This window comes from Hermetia illucens, chromosome 3 (assembly GCF_905115235.1).
Source record: "Hermetia illucens chromosome 3, iHerIll2.2.curated.20191125, whole genome shotgun sequence".
NCBI classification, from domain to species: Eukaryota; Metazoa; Arthropoda; class Insecta; order Diptera; family Stratiomyidae; genus Hermetia; species Hermetia illucens.
The window spans coordinates 66,095,005-66,116,283 of NC_051851.1; the positions used below are offsets into that span (position 1 = coordinate 66,095,005).

A 21,279-nucleotide genomic window follows, 5' to 3' on the forward strand; every position below is an offset into this window, starting at 1 on the left:
TCGAATTTCGTTCGGTCATGTGGATGTTCCTCTTGTTCTCTCCCTCTGCTGTAGGTTCATCACTTGCATAGGAAAACAGACAAACAAGTCGGGAACCGGAAGCTTGGCGCTTCAGATATGAAAGGCTTTTTGATTTTTTATGTAAGAATATTTGGATACATGGCGGTTACACTTATACATTGCTCGTAGTGTAAACGCCTTGTTGCAGCAGAGGCTTTTGACGGATGATGCGTGGGAACAGCCAATGCTAATGAAGAGGCAGAGTAGAAGCGAACTCTTAGACGCACAATTGATTCTGCAATTATGAGAATCTGGTTTGCTGAAGTGTCATATAAAGCTATAGGGGAAAAGCTATTGGAATCGGGTTATTCTAGAAGATCCCCCATCACCAATCGTAGCTAGCAAAATTTCAAAAACAACCACCATTCTTTCGGCGGTCATTCAGAGCTAATCAGAGGGAAAAATTAAGTATTGACAACAGATTATAGGTAGAAGTATAGTCCACCTTAAAAATCGTTAATTACTGGCTAATATTTATAGTAATTAAATTTCGCGCTTGCAAACGTTGTTATGGCAAAATATAAAAGGAATGCCTTGGGATCATTTTTTAAATTTTTCACAAACAACAGTCATACCAGAGTGATAAGATACCACGCGGATCGGTGAAAGTGAAATGAAAGTTATAATAAATTGGAAGGATAGATGAATCATTTCAATCGCAAAGAAAGAGGACCAGAAAAGCATTAAGGAATTTACTGGCAGACCCTGCAACTGACTATGAGAAAGGGCTTGTTTTAGGCAGATGACGTTGGGGCAGGGCGATCGGCAAAGTCATATTACGGGAAACATAGTACTCCTTTTATAGCTCATCATCATCATCATCAACGGCGCAACAACCGGTATCCGGTCTAGGCCTGCCTTAATAAGGAACTCCAGACATCCCGGTTTTGGACCGAGGTCCACCAATTCGATATCCCTAAAAGCTGTCTGGCGTCCTGACCTACGCCATCGCTCAATCTCAGGCAGGATCTGCCTCGTGTTCTTCTCCTACCATAGATATTGCTCTTATAGACTTTCCGGGCTGGATCATCCTCATCCATACGTATTAAGTGACCCGCCCACCGTACCCACGGATTTTTTTTAGCTCGGCAACGGTTAAATTTGGTGTGAGCGTTATTATTATTGCATGTTAAGATAGCCTGAACTATAAAACGAAAAAAAAGAAAAGGAAACCAGCAATTAAAGCGTGTCCTGTTCGAGCAAAAGTGTGTCCGCTCGAAGAAAAATGGTAAACAAAATTTTCTACTGATGGTTATGGTTTTTATTTTTGAGATCTGCGAAGGAAAAGGGAGGGAGGGAGGTGGGTCTATAAGTAAAGATTTGGGATGGAGGTACCACAGATAAAAAAAATAAAGTTTTTTCCGGTTAAAGAAACAAGTCATCAGGAAATGCAATTGCCGAAAGATCCATGAAATTTCAACAGGACAAATTGGTTGGTAAGTATCAAGGAGCTTTTAGAGCTAGATGGTGCACTACGGACCAATTGCAAAGCGTACGTGTGAAATGTTAGGAGTTCAACATTGATGCTTATAAAATTTTTGTAGCTTTAGGCAGACATACAACAGTATTGATCGAAACGTACTACACTAAACAATGTCGCGCTTCAACAAAGTTGATCTTCCTAATGAAAATGACAATTGTATCAACAACCAGCAACTTCATTGTCACCAATATTGAACTGAGGCAAAAAGATGAGTTTACTCCAATTTTGGTTAACCTAGCTCTCGAATACGTAGCAAGGAAGTACGCCATTTTGGTGTAGATAGGATACGAGAACACCGTTCGTAAAAGTTTATGGTATAAGCGTGATGAACCAGCACAAACAACTTCAAAGCCTGGATTGAGATCAAATAAAGGTTTACTATGTACGTGGCGGGACTCAGAGCTTTTCTTGTTTAAAACTGGAAAGGGAAAAATGACCAGAATTAATCAACAGAAAAGAGGTTGCCTTCCATAAAGACAACGTCAAACCGCCCAATTTTTTTTTTTAACCGATGGAAATTGGGGAGCTCGGTCAGATTTCCGTTTGTTTAGATATGTGCAGATCTCATTTGATAGGAAAAAATTGACCGATAGAAAAGGCACCAAAAATCACTTCAAAAAGTAGTTCGCCGATAAACCACAGACGTTTTACGCGGGTGGAATTGGTAGAGGTAGACGCTTAGGCGAATTGTAGATCAATGGCAAATAAGGTACAACCATGAGCTGCAGAAACTATTCTCCAAGCTACATTCCTCAGGCCACGTAACACGGATGTATGAAGATTAAATAATTAAAGACGTATTCGGTAATTTTGCTTGCTTAGTACTGCTAAGTCTGAAAAATAGAAATAAAGCTCACAATATATAAAACTTTGATTTCGTTTGTCCTGTGTACCGGCAGCAAAACGTGGACGATGAACTAGGCAGAAGAGCGAAAATTCAGTGTTTTCGAACGTCGTCCTCAGGATGGCGGATGGCGAATGAGATACAATAGTGAGTTGTACCTATTACATGACGAGCCATGGATTGCTATCCATATTAACAATACTGGGAAACATCGAAACAGATGGAAGGACTCAGTGGACAATGCAAATTACACGTTGTTCGGTTTCCGAAATTAGAGGAGGCGGTCGCTCAACCGAGAGAAATAGATACAAAGATTTCGGGAGACCAAGGACTGTCATCGACTCGAGCCCAATGGAAGAAGAATATATTTCACCTGTTTTGTATTTAGAAAGATCTATCTCGATTATGAATCTGATATTAATGAAACTTATCAGGTAGAAATGTAAATATACCTAAATAGTGTTTGAAGAAGAAAATGCTGACTGACATTAAGAAAGTGGTCAAAAGAGGCAGCGTCCATATCCTCTGGAAATTTTTGGTAATGCCTTTACTAATAAAATAAATGTTTTATAACAGTTTTTTCTGCTGCATCTTCTAATATATATATGTACGTGATTAAAAATGTAAATAGCTCGGTCTCCAATTGTCAAGAAAAAAATGATGACCCGATTCAGAAAAACGACGACAGGAAGCCCTTTCTTCTTATCCGTCCCCCAAATATTGATGAAACCTGTTTAAAGCAATGAAGCTATATGGAGTTTACCGCTCTACATACATACTTTATAGCTTATCATTCCAATTCTCTAATCACTAGCACTGTTTTCAGTTCTCTCTTCTCATTGTTAATAGCGCCACAATAAAAACTGAATAAAAATACTAAATTCGATCGTCCCACAGCAACCAGTGCTGTTGCATTACTCGTAACACTTTCTATACTAATTGAAGCAATATTCTAGCACATCACTTTCGAGTGCAATTCTCCTGCGCTACAGTAAACTTGTATAATGTATAATTGTTATTAAATCTATGTGTATAGAATTGATCGATTGTTTTCAATATGTTCAGTGTAAAATACTGGGTTGACGGTATAAAAGACAACTGACTTATTTCATATAAGTTTCTGAAACAGAAAAAGTTCTTAGTAATTAGAGGGCAGTTTCAAGTGATGGTGCTGCGACTGCATTATTGGAGTCATCGGTAGTTTGAGATTCGATTGCTTCCCTTCTTGATGCAACTGTTGGAAAATTTGGTGTTCCTGTTAGAATATTAGTGTTGGCAGTATCGTAAATGGATTTCTTATATATGTCAGTCATTCGTTCTTTATTCTCACTTTGCAGTCCTTTTGTTCCCATCAGGAACTGCGCTCGTGCCTGCGCTAGCTGTGACCGTGTTATCCCGCACGAGTTTTTCATTTCACCTTTCATGAAGTTATTCTCTTCGGCTTGTAGGAAAATATTCGTTTTCAAATTGATCTTATCATCGATGACATTTTTCTCTGATGTAACTAAAGGGGATGGTGAGATTGAAGACCCTATTTTGTTGACATTCGGAGAACGCCTTCCAATAGATCCATTTGAGCTGTTAGAGCTAGAAGCGTCTTCCTCACTGTGAGCTTCGGGAATGGCTGTCGACATAACGTCGGTCCTGCTGGCGTTCAATCTCCAATTACCTCGTTGTTTTGGACCGAGAGTTTTTGACGGAGATCCGAAATTACCTTGACGAATGTTCCTTCGGTTGGCAAAGGTTTTCGGAGAGCCACTCAACTCAAGAATATTCATGCTTGTGTTTAATACTTGCGCCGGTTGGCCCGGTGGTGCCTCTGTGGCGTCTTTTTTATTGAGCTTTAATTGCTCAACCGCTGACTTTTTGCCAGTAGAAATGGTCTTGCTCGATTTGGCAAGAAGAAGCTTCTTGAAGTCCATAAGACTAGTTTTTTGATTTCCTAAACGATCAGAACATGTTTTAGAAGGTTCTGGCGTCTCAGGAGCCCAACTATGTCGAAGCCGAGGTTGCTGTTGCTCAATAAGCCCCCGCAAAGGTGTGGAACGGCCCGAACTACTGGGTGAGGCGTTGTACGATCGAGTCCCATCTTGTATGTGCAATCGATAGCGCAATTCATCAGCAAGTGACCCTTTCGATGGAGATTCAGCTTTTGATGGTGTCGACGTCTTGAACCCAGCCGCATTATGTGGATCAATCGGAGATATTCCAGACTCTACGCTGTCAGCTTTGATGGGCGAGAAAAATGTTGAGAAACCTAACGGTGTAGTTTTCAAACCTTCACGATTTCTGACCTTATTCGGGGTAGCATACAAGTCATTCACATTTAATCCTTCCTTCACAATGGCTACATTGCTATCATCTTTGGGTAAGACGGAATTAACAGAAGGCGATTGCCGCCTATGTTGTAATGTCCAATAAATGTGGTTATTTCGTTGGAAGGGACTTGGTCCAGTTGCTGACGAATATCTTGTTCCTGGATTATATGGAAGGTTCGAAACATTCGACATTGTTTGCTTATTGGACTCATATAGGAGCCGTTCTGCAACTTGTTGTTGTGTAGGCTGTTCATATTGCTGATATCTTTCGTTATGGGATAAATGTTGATAGTCTGAAGAGAGAAAAGAAACAAGGAAAATTAGAAACTGTTCCTCCCGGACTACCGTCTATATTGTGATTTTTCATTCTATTGCAAATGCATGACTTCCCTCTGTTAGTTTAAACATCTTTTGCAGAATCCGTAATTTTAGGAATTAAATGAACATAAAAATATTAAGCAGAACTGATACAAAAATCAAAATTCCAGTATTGGCTTACCTAATAAATATCAAACTATAAATGCAAAATCGCATGCAACATACAAAACAAATTATTACCTGAATAACGAGCTTACTCTGCAATGCCTATGTACAATAAAAAGGATACTTATGCCATATAAACTCACTCATTCCTGTGACTTTTAGCTAGACTGAATCAACGTTAGAAATCTGAAATGCATTCGAAAAATGATCCCCACACATGCCATCCTATATCACGATAACATTTAATTGTACTTATATCTTCTCTGGCTTTGAAAGCAAGTCCAGTATTTCTTCTTCGTACAATATTGCAATTATCATCAAGGCATATTTAAAATTCCTCACTCGTTGGACTTTTTATGCTGGACAAACAACAGAATCAATTTTGCACACGCAATTGCACTATTAAAACAAAGATACATGCCCAGGGGAGTGTTGGCAAAGTGGTTGAAGTAATTCACAATGTTTTTCTGTCGCAAAATAAAAAGTGCAACCACTCAGCAGGGATTGGTTCGAAGTTACTTCTAGTATGATAAAGAACAATGAATTCCTTGTGCGATTTTATCTTAGATATTGAATAGAAAATAATCTTGAAGCCAGTACTGTGGGCTTCAATTTCGTAATAAAAGTTATTGGCGAAGGAAGATGATGCAAAATAAAAGATTTTGAATTCTTCAATGTGAACAATGCGTTGATGCTATTAAGTGTATCAGAAAATGCAGAGATGAACAAGAAAAATCTTCTGAAACTAACGAAGTAGACGTGCAGTTCGGAAAAGCTAAGGCGTTTGAGATTTTGCTGTTATAGGAATCTCTAAGATTGGCCAGGAATACTTTGGTTTCTGCTCTCTGCCTCTTGTCAGAACCGGGCATTTGAAAATGAACTTTACAAGGGTTTGGTTTCTTCTCCTCGACTGCAACGTCATGAGGTAGGCTTATTCTAATAGCGTGATTGGATGGGACACCTCATAATTGTGCCGCTATGAAGACGGTTCCTAATTATTCTAAAGTAGAAACTCACCAAGTATGTTTCTGTGGGAAGGGATTTTTTTTTAAGGTTTGAGATCAATGATTTCATGTGCAGGCCACCGACTAAGGACAATGAACGCCGCTCTATGGCAATAGAAACAAAAATTTTGCATTAGAATAGGGGTATGACATCCTAGGATTACATCCAAAATGGGGGAATATGCGATCGATATGGGGCTATTAATAGGTATTTGAGAGCCTCTCGACTCTATTCGGATCAAGTTTTTGATCGCGGAAGGACGCGGACTATATCTAGACGAATATTATTTTTCTGAAGTGTGACCCAGACATTCAAGTTAGTAATGCTGGTAGTAGGATTTAATTAGATTAGCTGGCTCTTCGTCAGTTATTGATCCATACAAAATTATTAACAACGCCTTTAGGACTCAATGGTATATTAACTCAGCCTCAGTCGCACCCTAGCAGTTGCACAAGATAAAGAAGTGTTAAAAAGGCTTATACATACTTATTAAGGACAGAATGGGAACCACGTTCTTGTATTTTCTAACAGAATGTTCAATCTACTAACGGCGGATGAGTGACATTTCATAATGCTGCACAGTTTTTAGAGCCTTGCTCCACTTACTCTTTATTGACATCGGAAATGACAGCGGCAACAGAGAGGTATCTGGAATGCTTCACGCAGAAGTATTACTGATAGACTAATAACCAATATCAGAGCAACATTTATTATAGTATGCTACGGGCTGCATAGAGCTGAAATTTCTGAGAAATTTAAAATTTAAAGCGGAGTCTGTCCGTGTTGCAACCTTTTAGGCAATGGAATTCATTATCCTAAGATGGCAGTGTGTCGCCCTACAAACATATGAAGTAGAATAGTAGAGGAATAGTGCAGGTTTCTAGCGAAGTCCTGGTCGAAACTGAAATCCAATTCGTGGCGATTTCATCTGACATTTCCAAGCGAAGGTATTGGTGACTCTGGAGGTCTGACGACGGCCCGTTTATGATCTGCGCTCCAAGCGTAACATACTCATTCTGGTCACTGTAAGGGGTGGAATTTTTTTTTGGCAATAATAATCTTTTCAGTCTTTTTAAATGTTATTATTAGGGTCAATCAATGAATCGTCGGGGTCGAGGTCGTAATGAATCAATCGTGTATATTTGTTTTTTTTACAGTCAAAATGGGCTGCTCTAAAAAAAAATGAGTTGCTGGTGGGAAGCACATCTTCATTTGTAGTAATTTGAAACCAAAAATTGAAACGTTTTGCTCTTCTGTATACTTGTCTCTATCGTCCACACTACGATTATAGTTTTAATATTAAAATGGGGGGGTTGTAAAACAAAATCTTCAAAAATCGAATCATTTTTGAAAATCCAGATTAAAAACAAGAAATTAATAACTAAAATACATAATCCTGGTTCAGACCAGAAGTGTGGATGTGTAGAATATTGTATTGCATTTTAGCTCGATCGGTTAAATATAATTTTAGCTTTGTTTCCCATGTGGTTTTGAAAAAAACGCGTTTAAGGGGATCATCCCGTGTGAAGATCGTTTTTTTTCGCTTTTTTTAGAAAAATTTTGTGAAGAAATGGATATAGATACAAATACGAATTTTGCCCATATATTTATTAATATGTTGAGCATGCGTAATATTATTTCCAGCCCGATAGCATGATTCATTATTGAAATACAGAGCAATTTATACACCCATCTCCAAAAGGAGGTGTTTTTCTGCTGCCATGCTAGAAGGCACTGCGATCGTCTTAAAGAAAAAATGTAAACGGTATTTTAACGTGCCGACTTAATCACAGTCCGCAAACTAGGATTATTAAAAAATAAGGAAAGCTAAATTTTCGGTGTTAAACTTTTTTTTATGAATTTGGTGTTTTTTCAAAGCTTCTTTAATGAATAAAAAAAACTACTGATGAATCGCAATTATCTTAGTTCGCGGACCGTAGGAATACGTTCTGAATAAGTCGTGAAAATTTCAAAGAATTTCGTTGGATTGATTTTGGGCTATGGTGTCAGCAGATTTTCAATATGCAGTTTCGAGAAAAACGCATTTAAAAAGTAGAATGTGAATTTTAGCCATAAAATCTTAACTGATCATTAATCTGCTATACCTAATTCATAAACCTTAGATTTGTTCAAGAAACACATGTACAATCTTGGCTTCAATTCTTGTCCTTTTAGAGAAGTCAATCGAACGTCATTCGGACCGATAAATACGCGCTTTATTACGGCGATCGACATAAATCGGGCATAGTGACATATTACGTGTTTAACACTATAATTTCCGACCGACTTCGAATATAAAAAAATCACTTTGCCAATATATTCTACACTATATCTAGATAGATGCCAAAAAAATTCGATTCCGCGGATCCGACACACTGGAAAAGCCCCTTAAAGTCTTCGTTTCATATGCATATCAACATGACTCATGCTCTTTTATCTGCTGTAACTTGGTTAATATTTTTCTCAGTGTACTCCCAAAATATTCTGCTTTCAAAATATATAACCTATAAAAGCAAAACTCGATTACTGGGGGCCGTCACAAAGGAAATCCCCTTTAACAGCCGCTAGCTTCAGATGCCGAAGGCTCACCAGCTACACTAACTCGTCCCCTCTATAACTCAATCGTGAGGGCTTTTTGACCAAACGGATTTTATATCCTCAGGCATGCCCTACAATCCGCATTGCCGAAGTTGCGGAGAGGAGGAAGAAACTCTCAGGTACTTCCTTTGCGATTACTTAGCTCTACCTAGATCTCTGGTTGGAAGGTTAACCAACATTTTCATTGCTTTAGATAGAAACGGAAAGAAATATATGTAAACGTCGTTAAACCGAGGGTACTGAAAATCCATTGTAGCTATGTATGTGGACCCCCGATATTCCACAGACGATTGAACAGAGGGTATATTTGAAGAATTCTGCAACGCTTCATTACAAAAGTGTAACGGTATGCTAGAAGTAATGTGATCAGCATTGCGTTTATATATTACTCTGATTTGATTCAGATATTCATTCACAGCTGAATCGACTTGACTTCAACATCCAATCACGAAACAAATCTCTGTCACCAGTAAGATTTGAACCACGACTATACGTTGCGATGGTTTAGTGCTCTAACCACAACGTCAATGCTGTGTTGGTATTATGAAGCAATTACTGATTCGTATTCGCCCTGTGTGTCCAAAATATCGTGAAAATGGAGACTGATGCTCATTGCATAATGATGCGCCAGCTTATCGATTGAAGATTAACCATTCACGACTCAACTCGCTGAAAAACCGTCTCCGTCGCCCACAGTTATTTTTTATCCACATATATCGATATTTCGGGAACATTTTGTTCCCTTCTTGGGTGCCGGGTGTACAATCATTAGAATATCTGTTTTTCCTTATTGTCTTGTATCGAGCCACCGGAGGAATTCCTTAAATTGCGTACAATATTTTCCCTTGTCTTTTTTTTCATCTCATTCTCCTATATCCAATTCTCTCGATCTCAAACTTCCATCAATTTCGCTTGGAAAGATTAATCAAATATATCACGGCAACCCTAAAATCGCATTTAACAACTATCCCATTACATTAATTGTAAACTGAAATGATCGTTGACCTCGTATTTTTTTCCTAATTGCATACCATCTGAAACATTTTGCTTAACGGCTCGATACAGGTAATAGGGGAATTGCATATGACCTTTGAGAATCAGCTGATCGTGGAAGGGAGTCTCTCTTTGGGATTTCGAGGTCGTTGGGTCAGCTACCGCTTGACCGGCGACAAAAGGGAGAACAACATTTTAGGATTTAGAGGTTCAGCGAATCATTATAATTCCGTACGGTCCTAGGTAATATTGTTTAATTATCAATGAAATTCAATTAATTTCGCTATGAGAAATTTATCAAAAATGTCCCAGCAATTCTAAAATCGCATTTAGTAACTATCCCATTCAGTAAACTGAAATGATCATTGACTTCGTACTTTTCTCCTAATTGCATTCCATCTGAAATATTTTGCCTAACGGCCCGATACAGGTAATAGAGAAATCTTTGCATGCGACATTCGAGAATCAGCTGACCGTTCGACTCCCTCCCATGGGGTCTTTGGGCGACTAATCGTTCTAGTGACAGTGAATTTTGCGTTTTTTGAAATGTTAGTGCCTTTCGATGGTTTTCATCAAGAATGGGGTTATAACATTGGTTTGAAACTGTCTACATTTATCCCCAAAACTGGAGTTAAGTGGTCTTATCTCCCTTATAATAAACCCCATGTTTTTTTTTCAAAATTTGTTAAGTTAATATGATATGTTGAGCCATTAGAGAAGAACGAGAACCTAAACACTCTACACAGAAGCATGAAGTCTGATCGAGATAAAATGAAAATATGAAGCACATCCACTTATCAGCATTGAATGATCAATATGTTGTCATAAATAGGATTTGCTGTAACCGCAAAGAACCCCAAAACTAATAATTACTTTTCCACTTCCAGATTGTCTATATATTGAATATAGTACGACTCCGAAACATTCCACATAATCATAAACAACTGCAAATTGCCCTGTCTTTTCCGCACAAGATATCAAAATCATATTCTATTGCCTATAAACGAATGACAAAATCCACTTATATCGATATCACAAATACCAATCGTAATACCTGACCTATCCACTATTCCCATATCGAGAAGACCTGGAACCTATTGGATCCACTCACACTCCGGTCTTGAGCCTACTCTCAAAGATAATCCGACAAATTGTTATTCAACTATAAATAATATTTAATGCGATCCGTTAGGACTATTCAGATGGAATTTTTGATTAGAATGAATTGCTTGAATATGTTTTCTCAACGGGATCATTTATTTAATATTTTCGAGGGAAGAAGGAAGCGAAGGAGGATGTAGGTATGCTGAAAAATTATGGGAATGTGAAAATGTATATTTAATAGCACGGCATAAATTCTGAGGAGACATTTGTTGGCCTGGAGAATATTTCAGGAATAATTCATAGTTTCCTTTTCTTAACGGAAAAAAACCAAATGGAGGAGGTCGATTGTATTATCCAGGGTGAGACTTTCGACGAGAAAGATTCAGGATTATCTTTTTTTCGTTCGGCTTAGAGTAACATTTTTGATAATACCACTCAGCGTTTTCTAGCAACAATGCCCTTTACCGTAACTTATCGATATACTATACATAAAAAATTCGTAAAACGAACAAACATATGTTCGCTAGGTGGATATAATGTTAGTCAAGGCAAACAGAAACAGGCAGACACACAACAAACAAAATGCATAGAATATGAAATAAACAACACATCAAACATGCGCCAACATTGAGTTAGTAAATATTTGTTGAACGATTGCAATATTTAACACGAAAGAGAATGCATATAACACACAACCCACTTGATGCAAACCTGGTGAAGGTGTCCAAGGTGCGAAAAAAGGATGAATGAAAGGTGTGCCGATGGTAATACCCCGTGCAACTATCAAGCCGTTTATAAACACAAGTAATTGGACAAAACGAATAAACAAGTGACAATGTGCATTTATGTATGTATGTTTCCTATACTCGCCTCTTGCCAACACTTATTCATAAAAACAACAAAATGTTTTCGATAAGTATGAAAACATGGATAAAAAAACATTCGATTGTGTTTATTTTCTTTAAACTATTATTGTTTTTATTGAATCAGTTTCTGAAGGTGAAATTCAACATTTACAAACATTTACATATACAAAGCGATGATTAATGACGATGATGTTAGTATTGACAATTTTTAAGTATTTAAGTATTATTAGGTCCCTTGTTTACAATTTTTTATTGTCATATGACCATTTTAGATTTGTAAATTAATTCAAGCAAAAGTTTTGTGGAAAAAAAATTAACAACTAAGTTAGTTCACACTAAAAAAATGGACGAAATTATCTATAAGAATAATTTTATTTAATATTTAAATGATTATATACAAAATGTAAATATAACTCTTAATTTGCGATTACAAGATGAATTAAGGGCTGAAAGTAGGAATTATCGTCATTGGCAATATGAACGGAAACAATTCATGCACATATACTATTGCAAAATATGCAAAAATCATTTTTAGAGTATATACAACACGTACATAATATATATACATACTCATGTATATAAATTCTGTTCAGTGAGTTGAAATCATGGGATATTCACCTTCATTTGAAAAAAATAATTCTTCTTCAAGAGAAGTCTTGGAACTTTGATTGTCGCCAAGCAATTTTCCGAGTTAACTTCAAATTTGTTTAAAACCATGGAATCCCTAATCTCAGCAGTTAGCCCTTTACCTTTAACTTTGGCTTTCAAATTCTTAATTATTTTGATAAAAATCGCTAAACTTCCGCTTATCGTTCGCGAAAAATTCCGAAATTAAGAGTAATAAAAGGAGAATACTCAAGAATTGGACCACATCTCCTCGGAATCAAAAGACAGATTTAGATCTAAAGCTGAAAAAGTCTCTCAGCAAGAGAGCTGAGGATTCCTCTATATGTGATCGTAACGATCGTAAGATCAGTAGGCTGAAGTAAGGACCAAGAAGCAGGCGATTTTGATTCTATGTAAAAATATTGAATAGGTTGCATTGCCATAATCGGCAATTAGAAGTACAGGAAGGTATGGGAAGGGACGTAAATTATAGGCAACCATGAAGTTATCGACGAAAGTAATAGTCAAACTGCTTGCAGCTAATAAGGTAAGAATAGGCTGGATCATTTTACAACTGTGGCAGGTCAAATATACATGTAGAAAATATGAATGGCCACAATTAGTGCAAAGTGGACCCTGAATCCGTGCTTTGCCAAGGTCGGTCGGCAGTGTACCACAAGTAGTAGATGATCAATATTTAGAAGAGCCTAAGACCATAACGAAGAAGTGAAACTGATTTAAATCAACCTTACACAACGTGAGAAAGTGGATGACCTATTTTCACAAATGATCTACGAAAAAACGTGGTCACGATATCTTAGGTGTAAAAGTGGAAATTAGCTTTCTTTTAATTTCATCATTTTATTTAAATAATAAAGATAGGAGACTACAACTTCGAGACAGTTGATAATTTCTCCCATCTAGGGTTGGAAATCACAACCGATAACAGCTACGATGATGAAATCCGCGCACGGTTGTTATCAGCCAACAACCCCTATTTTAGCTTACAAAAACTGCTCCGCTCGAAACGTTTCACCATAGGGTCAAAACTCTTACTGTACAAGACAATGATCTTGCCAGTCTTCATGTATTCCTCGGAGACTTGGATTCTTAGCAAGAAAAATTGCGAACTCTTGGTCGTGTTTGAGAGAAGAATCCTCCGAAGAATTTTTGGCCCCCTACATGAGGATGAACGATTCCGTAATCTACATAACGACGAAATCTATGATCGATACCATGATCGTCAGGTTGTGGGTAAAATCCGGCTCAATAGGTTACGGTGGCCGGGTCACTTAATCCGTATGGATGAGGATGATCCCACCCAGAAAGCCTATAAGGGCAATATCTATGGTAGAAAAAGAGAAAGAAGCCAAGGCAGATCCTGCCTGAGATGGAGCGATGGTGTAGGTCAGGACTCCAGACAGCTTTTAGGGATATAGAACTGATGGACCTCGGCGCAAAATCGGGATGTCTGGAGTTCCTTATTAAGACAGGCCTAGGCCGGATACCAGTTGTTGCGCCGTTGATGATGATAATGATTTAAATAATTAAATTTTTATACATTGTGATTTTTGACATTGTTTTCTATGTTGGAAAGGCTGCCTATTCGTATATGATATTTGACATGTAATCTTCGAGATAATTTCTATTTTAACTTTACAAATATCTAATTTTTTGCCGGGAACCTTTGCTTTCCACTTTTAGTCTCACGAAAAGTGGCACTGAGGTCATCAAATGGTTATCAGAGTATACATCAATGCGGCTCTCTCTTAAAAACATGTCAAAAATGTATTAAAAGACTTAGGGAATATTTTCGGCAAGGGTTATTACAAGAATTAACGTCGTTAAGGTCGTTTCATTTCATTTGAATTGAATGGCAAGGGCCGAAAAGGAAGGAAAATGCGTACCTCATGAATTATCGGAGAGAAACAAGGAATAGCGAAAGGCAGCATCCAAAATACTGACGAAAAAACTTCAAAAGTGGTCGTTTCTCTACCGCATTGACTGGTGATAAGAAATAGATGTATTGGGACAATCCCAAGTGCAAGTCCAGGGTAAGTCCAGGACAGAGAAGAAAGTTTTGTTATGTATCTGGTGGGAGCTGGGCCGCATATTCTACTAAAAATTATTACAAACGAAACAGTAATTGTCATTCGCTATCAACCACTAGCGCAATTATATATTAAAATTGCAAGGGAACGAATTGAAACGAGATCTACATGATAAAGTGCTACTGCTTCATGACAACGAGATACCCGAAATCAATGGAAGACACCCCGAAAAACTGAAACTGGGAAATTGAACTGAAAGTCTACACCCGACGTATTCTTCAGACATGGCTGTATAGCAGATCAACACTTGAAGAATCAGCTTTGAACGGTTTTATGTATTTTTAATATAAAATATTTGGCTGGCCTATGCTGACGATATCGACATCATGGGAAGAACCACCTGAGACATACAAACTGCCTTCATCCAGATCGAGAGGCGGCGCGAGATCTTGGGCTTCACATCAATGAAGGCAAGACAAAATATATGGTGGCAACGTCAGCACCCTACATGAGGATGGACGATTCCGTAGCCTACACAATGACGAAATCTATGAGCGATACCATGACCGTCCGGTTGTCGATAAAATCCGGCTCAATAAGTTACGGTGGGCGGGCCACTTAATGGATGAGGATGATCCCACCCGGAAAGTCTATAAGGGCAATATCTATGCTAGAAAAAGAAGACCAGGCAGACCCTGACCCTGACCCTTAAGATGGAGCGATGGCGTAGGTCAGGATGCCAGACGGCTTTTAGGGATATCGAATTGGTGGACCTCGGCGCAAAACCGGGATGTCTGGAGTTCCTTATTAAGGCAGGCCTAGACCGGATACCGGTTGTTGCGCCGTTGATGATGATTTGAGTGGACATTTGTTCCATTTGTACCCAGCAGGTAATGTATATGCATATATTATTTCAGAATATTCACTTTGGGTGCTTCTGATATTCACTTGCACTGAAGCGACAACTTTGACCTGCCATAATTTTGTAAGTATAGCCTATAATAGTTGGAAATTTCACGATTCTAGGATGAACTAAAGTGGGATTTTACAGTCAATTACTAACAATTATAGTATCTAGCCGTTTTGGAGAAAAGTGCGTTTGACAGACAGACAGACAATAAATTGGCTTTATTAAGGTTTTCTTTTACACGAAACCTTAAAAATGGTTTGATAAATTGATACGGATTCATACTTGCACACCTAATATAAACCATATTATAACCACAGCAGCGATTAAAATATCTGCAAGTGAGTGTTAGTAAAAGCGCTGATGGACCAATAGGAAGAAATGGTAGGTAACTTGGATACTAGAGATCAAAACTCAGGAATTATAACTAGCGATTTTAGTCTAGCCACGATGCATGACGAAAATGAAAGATTGGAAGTAAAAAAAGAGTCGCTATTAGCTACGCAATTGCAACTAATCAATTAAAGAGAGTTTTTGGTGGGTTAGAAATGTAAATGTTAAAGCCCAGTTTAGTCTAAGTTAAGGATAAGAAAGATCTCTCGGAATATAGGAGCTCTTAGATACATATCTGTTTTTGTCTTTGTTTGGTTTGCGATATATCCTGCACTGGACAAAGAAAATTCTCGTAGGTGCGATATTGGAGGAGAATCAAATATAGGCAAAAGTAGCCACCAAGAAAGGGAAGGGCGGGAATCTGATAAAATTTGTTTTTTCCTACATAAATTGAGATTTACAGGACGTTGCTTGTGGAGTCTGAAAAATGAGAGATGCAAAGAAATCTCGCATTCCTTCCACGAATTTCATGGCAACAGAGCGGATTTCGAGTTTTTCCATCTGATATCTTCTTTCTACAATCAAGTATAACGCTTTCGGCTATTGAATAAATTAATTGCATTATTCGTTAATGAACGCTTTGTGATGTACTTGGAATGCAACCCCAAACAATGACTTTAAGTCAAGTATGCCGAGTGGGGAATGGTAGGCTTTGAAAAAATGTCTATAAGGATGTTTGACTTTTCGGGCAGATTTTACTGACCACCCTAGACAATTAATTCATGCACAGGGAGAGTGTTCTTTTGTAAAAAGAAAGTTCGAGGTCACGGATTTCCGTCCTGTGGTAGCCAATTGATACAAGGCTATATTATAGTGACAATGCGCGACAGCATATTGCAACAGTTACCCAACTGAAGTTACACTACTATCAATGACATGTCACTTTCAAGCATTACATTTTTTGGTCCTTGGGGACTTCCAGCAGAGTATACGATACTGAAGGTTTGAGTTAAAGATGGAGAGTTTTGCTCTCAAGTTATTATCACTGGTTAGATTTAAATAAATGAATAGTACAGACAAAACGAAATGTACATTTAAAATCGAAAAAAAAAGCTTTTATATTCATCTTATTAAAGCGGTGCTGAATATTTTGACCATACCTGTAGTAATTGAGGAGGACATTGTGAAGTATCTTAAGTGACTGGAGATAAAAAAAATTCTGGATAAAAGGCTGTTCCTAATTGAGCCTTTCAGCTCGAAGTCAAGTCCAGGCATAACTAGTTTACCAGGACGTTTGAGAAATGCGCGATGAAAGAAGTTTCCCCCTTCCCCGAAAGAAGTAGAGGCTGATTTTGCTGTGGAAACGCAGTAAAGAACCGGCAACATTTACAACGAATTGGTTTCTTGCACAGAATATAGAGGTGGCTAGTCCGAGGGACAATTTGAATTAAACATTAAATCCATTCAGAAAGGTAGAACTTGGAAAATATAAATGTATAAGAAAAGCACTAGATCGCAAAGTGTTTCAAGTGCAGCCTTTTTCATGGGGTTATACTTCGCGGCAATTCGATGGATGGAAGGTGTAGATAATATTAGTGGATGTGAATCGCATATATTCTTGAAATTTGGCATAGTATTTCCACCAGAATTTTTAATGGGTTTTTTGTCCAATAGGCTAATGTCATTTGGCCCATCTGTACATGATTGGATTATAAAGAACTCATGCGTGATATCACATTTAATGTTTGAAGAATATTGCTAGACTAAACAGTTTTCGAGAACTTTTTCTGCTTTAATAAGTTGTTGGATCTTGAGTATAAAAGGAAATCTTTTTCATTGCGATTATATATGGCATATATGTTAACTCAAGGGGTACAGAAGTATGCTACAAAGTATATTGCTAAGGTGGCGATGTGATGACCGAGGTGGTTGGGGCATACGCTTTGCGATCTCAAACTCGTGGTCATGGATGTTTACGATTGTCTAAAGGAAATAAATAATATAGTATACTAGGCCTACTGGGCCTGAGCATTGGAAAGATAGTGGTATCATTGTTTTCTTCGAAAACACAATATAAGGTTTCCATTCTATTAATTAATTGAGGATACCACATTGTTCAATAATTAATAATCGGAGGGCTGCCTTTGCCTGGACGATTCTCAAATTTGTCATAAAAAAGGTTGATCGACCATGAGAAGATAGACCTGTTCACACGAGTTATATTCAACAATGAAATCCTGAAAATATAGGAACGCTTCTTGAACTTAAACTCACTAACGAAATGAAAAGAAATTGAGGATGAGGTCATCAAAACAATTTTCAATAGCGCACAGACCCTTAAAAACGGAAGGATATAAGGGACATTCAACGGCCGGCGATCTATCTATTGCTCAATCGCCCCATGTAGCACAATCTAAGAGTGAACAAACTCGCAAAGGATGTAAGTATTTCGGATCAATGAATCAGTATAACCTGGATGAAATCTTCTTTTTCTTCAGCCTTTGTCCCGTTCACAAGCAGAGTCGGCTCGATAACCTGGATGAAATGGTGTTTCATAACTGGCTTTCTTTTCATCGACGCATTAACGAAAGTCTTAGATGCAAAATTTACCGCAGTGTCGTCAATCCAGTCGCCCTCTATGGTTCGGTGTGATGGTCATGTAATTTCATTGACAAGCACTGATGTGCGAGCTTGATGGGAAAGGACCAAAAGCCGACCGAAAAAACGATGGCTCGATATGCTAGATGTTGATTTGCGAACTTTTCGACTCTACCCAGATCAGGCCCATGACTGCAATCGATCGAGACGAGCTGATCTTGCTATTTAAGAATTCTGTGGGACACCCCTCTAAGCTGCGTTCCAAATATCTCCATGCGACTTGCAGCCCAACACATATGTGAAGCAACAAGAGCCAAAATCAAGTAATTATACAAAGATTTTCAATAATATTCATACTGACACAAAAACTGGAATCATTCATTCAGTTCAATAAAATTTTGCGACTCTTAGCCGGGACGACTAATAGTAATAGGGAGATACTGTTCGAAAAAATAAACGCCTATATAAAATAAAGGGAAACAAAAGGAATGAAACAACCACTTTGGAAGAATAACGAATTATGTCAAATTGATGAAGCAGTCATTGCAAATCCGGTAAGTAAAAATTAGAAAAAAGATGACAAAAATACTAATTTATAATGGCAAAAATTGTTCATGTGACAACTTCGTTGAAATTGCTGAGTCTAAACAAGTATGCATACTCCGTTGCTACGCTCAACCTTGGCATGGAAGCTGATGAGAAGGAGTTCAACTGCGACTACAAACAAGTGTCAATTTTGTCCAGGTAATCGAATGAATGCAAAAAAATACTTTTGTCGTTGGTGGAAATATATGGCAAGTCGCAAATTTACGAAGAATACACTTGATGATCATTGCACTTTGGTTCGTGAAGTTTTTCGAGGCACTGTTTAGAGGATATTAGCGAAAAAGTTGCGATATTGGAAGGTGTACCACAAATGAGTACTGCGAATGCTGACGAAAGACTATCGATGGCAACAAGTTGATTCTGATTCTGCAGAAAAAAAGCAACTTTTTGGATTTGATTGTCACAATCTACGAAGCCTGGAGTTTCGCTTTACTCCTGAGTCCAAACCGAAACCACTTTGCTTAAGCTGTGAAATTCAGACAAACACAGCCTTCCATTTAAATCACGAAGACTGTATTATAGGATCGTTGATGACTTGATGCCTCATAAGGTCACAATATTAAGGCCCCGATCCACTATGGATTGTTGCGCCAACGATTATTATTATTATATCACAATACCTACTATTAAATTACTATTAGATCACAATACCTACTATTAAAAAACACAAATGACCGATTCAGAAACTGAGATTGGAAATTTACAAGAAGAGCATAGGCATTTTCCACGACAATATTTTCCTACACATCACCTGTCAATCGTTACCACCAATTACCTAAGTTGATAGTAACATAATTTCAGTTTTACCGCAATGTCGTCCGTCCTGTCCCCCTCTATAGTTCTGAGTGTTGGCCAAATATAAAAGGCAATGAACGGCATCTTGCGGTAATCGAGAAGAAGGTGTTGCGTTGGACTAGTGGCGTCACACGTTTTGATCACATCCTAAATGAGGATATCCGCGATCGTTATGGGGTTGCACCGATTGTGGAAAAATTGCGAGAGAGGCATTTTCGATGATATGGTCACGCAATTCGTGCTAACGAGAATTCACTTGCCAGAATTGGTCTGAACATCGAAGTCGATGGTAAACGACCAAAGGGCAGGCCGAAACAACGGTGGCTTGATACGCTGGAAAGGGATTTAAAAGCCTCGAGATTACGCCCAGATCAGGCATTCGATAGAGTCAAATGGCGAAACCGATCACAACGATCCGACTCCGCTTGTGAACAGGACAAAGGCTAAAGAAAAAGAAAAAGAGTTTCAGTTGTGGGAGATAAGGGTGATCCCCCAATGACTCCCCAGCGAGGTGGAATGATATGCGCATACAAAGTCTGTCTGTGCAACTATGTAGGAAAATAGATAAATGTTTAAAATGGTAGTTTCACTGGAGCACCAAGTTGTTCTGATAATGAGACATGGACAGGGCATCACTCAGAGAATTTATATTCAAAAACTTTCGGTATTCTCAAAACTAACCTCGAATTCGCTGAAAACAGCCACATAGATTTTCTACACATTTAGACTCGTTTGAATTCTTTTTCCTCTGTAATGGTCTTCTTTTCCTCAGTATCTATCAACGATAATATCTTAATATTCAATGAAAACCCATAACCTGATAAAAACAGTAGTAGATTGCATTTAAATATGTACATCTATTCATATTTACTGTCTCATTATTCATATTTATTGCCTCATTATAAAAAAAAACAAAAATCTTAAATTCCGTCATACCTGCTACCACGAGATATTATGAATTTTAAACGAATCCCCAGAATTTTTCCATTTATCTAAGTAAAACAATCATTGGGATTATCATGAAATTTCAATGAAGCCCCATCACCGGAATGCTCGGTGCAGCACTTCAAAAACTAATTTTGTGTAAACAGAATAGGAAAATACCCATTCATATTTAATTTATGCCTGATATGTGCCTGGCATCGACGAGGTACTATCTTCCTGGAGGCTAGTAGCCAGCCAGTATTCACATAAATTACTTACATGTATAATGGATTGCTCCTATTCCTAGTTGGGCCGTTATGCTATAGGTTCTAATGTGAGATAGTTATTTATTATGTATCAGGCAAGCAATTTTCAAAATGTTTTGGAATTTTCAGGTAAACTGATGTTGTCGGCGGGTTTAAGTTCGGGACATGTTATTCATATGCATTCATTTCAGATACAATTCTCTAATATTATCATATTTTGATCTGGATAATACTTGCTTATAGCATATGCATAGGTGATTGTGAGATTGATGATAAAAAAGTTGAGTGTAAGGTAGTATCTAACGTGTTACAATGTCTTTTTCATGAGAGAAAGTGCATTGACGAGGAACAAGTGTAGTCGTGGAAACTTAATTATAAGAACCTGATAAATATCTCCTAGTAAACCTGTTAGTGTTGTAGATAACTTTAAATTGTTTTG

General features: G+C 37.9%; 1 protein-coding gene across 2 annotated transcripts in view; it reads right to left on the reverse strand.

Moving 5' to 3' along the window:
* Positions 1 to 1,022: 1,022 nt before the first annotated feature.
* Positions 1,023 to 21,279, reverse strand: part of LOC119651312 — a 306,769-nt gene continuing 286,512 nt past the window's right edge. For both annotated transcript variants that reach the window (XM_038054841.1, XM_038054842.1), the window contains exon 6: positions 1,023 to 4,998. In XM_038054841.1, the coding sequence (XP_037910769.1) occupies positions 3,533 to 4,998 (1,466 nt within the window). In that variant the 3' untranslated portion in view covers positions 1,023 to 3,532. The remainder of the gene's footprint in view (positions 4,999 to 21,279) is intronic.